Below are 5,136 nucleotides of genomic sequence, written 5' to 3' on the forward strand. Positions count from 1 at the left end.
AGCAATGCCGCCGAGTGATTAATAACTACAAAGCATTTAGAAGGTAACGTGGTCTGGGTAATTATTACCCTGAGCAACAAAGAACAAGACAGTTCAAGAGTACACACTGATAAGACTACAACAGCAGGACCCAGAATCTCCGGGTAAATGCTGCTCGAGGGACCAGGTCTAGTGCTATATGCTGTGAGAGATGCTATGGGATTTTCACCTCCTCTTCAGCACTTGATTCCATTATTAGTATTATTGCTGGTGGGAAAAAAAGAGATTAACTAGGTGAGGAGAAGGGAAGATGGGCTCCAGGAGGGGCTCACACTGCTGGGATGAGGCAGAAAGGTGCTCTCTCACCGCTGGCTCCCCTTTCCTTGGCATCTGCTGTGCGGAGCGTGATGCAGTGAGAGCAGTGCATGCGAGGAAGCCTGGTCCTCTTGATGGGCAATATAGGACCTTTACCAGGAGCAGGAAAGGGTGAACATGGACACACCACCTCTTCCATTTCTCTCTCACCCATTTGCACAATTACAGATTCATTTTGTTTGGAAGAGACCTTGAAGATCATCGAGTCAAATTAATTGCAAGACTTTGAGAGCTTTGAGAGCTTTCCCTCTGCCTCCAGAAATTTGGCTGAAACCAGCCAAGCAGAGAGACTTGTTCTGCGCATGTGCCCCCTTTGCTATGGAGAAAACTGGTGTTCCTGAGACAGCCAGGCCTTCGGCTAATCCAGTGCTAAGTGCCACCGGAACAGCAGCATTAGTGGTAATTAAAAATGAGATGCTTTCCTCACCAGGCTGTGTACTTTGAAGCAGCCAGTTCACCCAAGCAGGATTACGATAGCTCAGGATTTTACTCCTTTATTTCCACTTCCTCAACCATAAGATCAGTGCAGCCAGTCTTGGAAGGAAGAGGCACAGAACTCACTTATGCTGAGATGGGTCTGAAGTCAAAATGTATTTTTCCTCTATTTCTCCAGAACATTCAAGACAAATACCAACATGGAACAGGACTGACACTGGAAAGCAAATAGTATGTAGTCACCCACATAGACCTCTAACAAGCACTTTACTGAGTAAGTGAAAATCCCCTGCAAAAGCAGTTTAGTTCAGGGGAAGGAAACCTTTAGGAGAGTGGTAGGAGAACTCCCTGACCGCTCATTTGTGGGAAATTAGAGGTAAAAACAAAACATACATGGGAAACCAGAATGGTTTAAGTGGGAAACCTCCAAGCTGAGGAAGCAGTTGGGCTGTGGTGGCCTGCTAGCACATAAACAGAACATGCTTGTGTGCATCTCTAGAGCTGCTCCTCTGTAGAACACGGTAGTATGCCAGCTTCTGCCACACAGCAAGGCCCTCCCCGCCCCGCCAGCCCCATTTTCAGTGACTATCAGGCTTGCAGGACAAGCCATTTGTCTTCAGGCCACACATGTGAACTGGCATCGGAAGCATTTGTCCCCTTTTTGACCTCAGCGTGTTGGTTGATTCTATTTATGTATTTTTGAGCTGTAACCCACGAGAGAGCTTGTTGCTGGAAGGTCAGAGAAGGACCACAGAAGAGCAAGTCCGAGGCATGAAGCCTTTGCAGAGCATGATTTGTCAGCTGCCTCCACCAGGAATTTGCTCTGTTTTGAATTCAAAGAATCTCTTTCAAAAACAAAAAACCCCACTCAGTCCTCCATGCCAAGATAGTACGTTGGCAGCCCAGAGCTGGTGGAATAGCACAGGGAGCATCCCATGTTTAGAGAGGGCAGCCAACCTTACAGAGACACTCAAGCATGAGACCTGTCAGAAGATCCTGGGGAGAGGGAGGGATGGGGTGAGGTGGAAGAGGCAGAACCATGCAGGAGAAGAAACGTCCTCTGAGAACAGGCACTACTCCTGCCCGGTGCTAAGCATGGTGTCGGGCAGCATGTTTATCAGCACTGCCTAGGGCAAGAGAAAGTCCCTGCAGAGCTGATGGGGAGCTAAGAACCATTCCCTGGATTTTCTTCTCCTCAAAGGACTACAAAAGACATTAGACCATATTTCCATTAGGTGCCAGTAAACATCCCCTGATGATTTCTGGCACAGTCTTGTTGAAGGATTTGATAAAAGAGTCCAGGACATATGCCAGAGAGGACAGGAGGTTCAGCCAGGAGGATGACTTCGATACTGAGCCCCTGTGAAACAGGCAGGTGAGGCTGAGGAACAGGAGACGGCTATGTGAGAGCAAGCCATGTATACCAACACTGTGGGGAAAAACATGCCAGGGTGAGGCTACCAAACGCACTAGTTCTTCAGCAGTTCCCCAGCAAACTCACGTGTATAAACATTAGATGTCCTAGAAGATGACATGGTGGGGGGGTGGGGGGGTGGAGAGCTACAAGGCTGGGTTTTCAAGTGATAGAAGAGCACAGATCTTGAAGGAATGACACTTAGGAGTTTCCAGCAGTCCTACTTCTAAAGACTGAAGAGTACGTCTGAAGAAAGTCTACAAAAGTTGAACACAGGGGCCAGGAGCTTCCCCTTGCACAAGGCAAGGAAGCAAGAGCAGAGTTTGGCTGTATATTCCCTGCTGGAGACAAACCACAGCATCTAGTTTTTCAGTGCTCAGGTTTAAAAAAACCCCCAAACTTGACAGTTCATGCCATTGATCTCACAAGACAGTACCAGGGGATTTTATCATTACAAATTCTTTATCACAGGATCACGCCTCCTGCAGCTCCACGCCCCGCAGTGGGGACAGCCTTCCCTGGGAAGGGACAATCCCGACAGGATTAGAGCACAGGTGGACTAAGCACACACTCCCACTGCCTCACATCTTCTCAGAACACACTATTTAATGTACAGGCACAAGTGACGAGACAAGAAATACATACGGTGGTGGTTTTCCCCGGGTGGACAGGAGCATCTTCGGTCCTCTGGAGGCCCATCTCCGGGCTGCACTGGGTATCACCAACCAGGCAGTCCCCTGGCCACAGCGGGTGCATCATCACCGTTCACCCACTCGCGTTCTGGCACGTGAATTTTCTGTTTAATAAACTTTCCTGCAGTTTGTGTTTCTCGGTAACCCTGTGGTAGTAGTCATGGTGACAAAACTGGGGTCCTTGGCAACACACCAATGATGCTGCAAATCTACGATGACTAATCCTAAAAGCCTAATTTGCAGAACTCATTTAAATGCTTAAAGATATGCAGGTCACCGCAGGGGTCGATTAAATGGCTATGGCATATCTGGTGGTGAAGCAGTTGTTACAGGAGGAGCAGCCAGGGCATCTTCTGGTCATAAAATTAAGTGGATTTTTAATGCAAGATGTAGGGTAAAGAGATTAAAAGGAAAGCACAATTTAAACACAGGCACAATAACAAACACAGCTGATTTCCAGTCAAAGAGCTGGTCAAAGCTTCCAGATGAAACGCTGTTTCAAAGAACAATCCCACACAACAATATTGCTGATACAGTATTGCCTGGTTTATTTGTGCCTATTCAGAACGAAATGAATGCTCTTCTCAACGCATCTCACCCAGGAGCATGCAAACCCATGGCGCAGCACATCCCGTTCCCCAAACTGGCCCCTTTAAAGGTGCTCGGAGGATGCAGAATGAGGACCCTCCAGTGCAGTGGGTTCCAGCTTCCCCAGCACAGCTGATGGGCTGAGCATCTGTCCCACACCGCTGTCCCCAGGGAATCTCCCCTGGGGAAGCATGGGCTGGACAGCGGCTCTCGTTACCTATTCAACATTTCAGACTTGCAGCTCTTTGCTGGCACTAAAAGATTCATGGCCACATCTTCAGTTCACATGCTGATGACGTCACCGAGGGAAGAGCGCCAAAGTAAGTATATTGCTGTAACTGTGCTTGGCTGGACCGAGGAGGCAGTCTTAAAGCCATTGTCTCTTTTTTCCACAGCTTTTGATTCTCTCTGTCTGCCACCTGGCATTTAGCACACAGAGGCACAAGGAGATAGAGAGTGGCTGCTGCTGCTAACACGTGCCAGCAAAACCCCCTCTGCATACATGGGATCGCTCTCCCTCTTTACACAAATAAAGCAGTGAGGCTGTAGACAATACCCCTTACTCCACAGAAAGTCAATCACGCTGGCCTGAGGCTGTAGAGACCTAAATCTTCATCCCATAGCACTGAACAATTACCACTCACCTAATTTGCTGTGGTTTTGAGTAAGAGTTCACATCACTCTGCTCAGCAGCTACCAGAGACGAGCATCAACACACAACGAGGTTAAGCCGTTCGATCACACACGGATACGATTTCTGCGTCCTGATCCACTGCCCTAACCCACTGCCCTTCCTACGCAGGCATCCTCCAGGAGAGAGACTACTTTCATCTGACCAGGAGCCAGGACGTGAAGCACATTCATGTGGCAGAAAGTAGGTGGCTTTACAAGCAGACAAAAATACCTGTTCGGTAAAATCCTAATTCTTCTTACTTGGCAGGATTTCCCCCTCCTTACAATGGGATGCAACAAAACTGCACTTGCCACTGCAGCTGACACAGAGCCAACTCCAGCGCAGAGCACTGCTGGTTCCCACCATTAGTTTGTCAACGCTTCTGTTCCTGCAGAGGAAATTGAGTTTAACCCGGAGTTATCTGCACTCATACTTCATTACACCACTGTAATAAAGCAGTAGCAACAACAATAATTACTGCAGGTACTAATGACTTCTACTGCACCTTCAAGAGCGAAACGCACCACACCATGTATGTCCTGCTTGCTTGGATGCAATCGAGACACTTCTTGGGTGAATTAATGCAAAACAAGTCCTCCGTAAGTCCTGACCATAGACTCAACCCTTGCTCTTTCGAAAAACAAACCCTCTTGCTGATTCCACCAGGGACTGAACTAGTGATCCTTGGAGGGCTCGGACAGCTAGAAACCATCTCTGGGCACCTAAAATAGCTCCTGTGACCCCTGCAGCAGACACATTAGCCTCCTTGACCACAGAGAGGCCGCACCTCATTAACAGGACGCATCTAGTACAGTGAGAAACCTGAATATAGCTTTATGCCATTGACATTCCGGTCTTCGTACCTGGGTGCAGAGCAGCACCAATGACTGTTTTCTGTGAGGAGGAACAGAAATGGCAATGCTCTACACCAAGGACAGCAAAAGACGGGAGTCCAAACCCCGCTTTCTGAATCCCTACAC

General features: G+C 48.3%; 1 protein-coding gene across 1 annotated transcript in view; it reads right to left on the reverse strand.

Moving 5' to 3' along the window:
- LOC104495825 (GATS-like protein 1) overlaps nt 1-4,522 on the reverse strand; it is a 29,348-nt gene extending 24,826 nt beyond the window's left edge. Inside the window, exon 1 of the mRNA XM_010138853.1 lies at nt 4,417-4,522. Coding sequence (XP_010137155.1) covers nt 4,417-4,522 — 106 coding nt within the window. The remainder of the gene's footprint in view (nt 1-4,416) is intronic.
- Between the last annotated feature and the right edge of the window lie 614 nt (nt 4,523-5,136).

This window comes from Buceros rhinoceros, unplaced genomic scaffold (genome assembly GCF_000710305.1).
Source record: "Buceros rhinoceros silvestris isolate BGI_N320 unplaced genomic scaffold, ASM71030v1 scaffold9376, whole genome shotgun sequence".
Classification (NCBI taxonomy): domain Eukaryota; kingdom Metazoa; phylum Chordata; class Aves; order Bucerotiformes; family Bucerotidae; genus Buceros; species Buceros rhinoceros.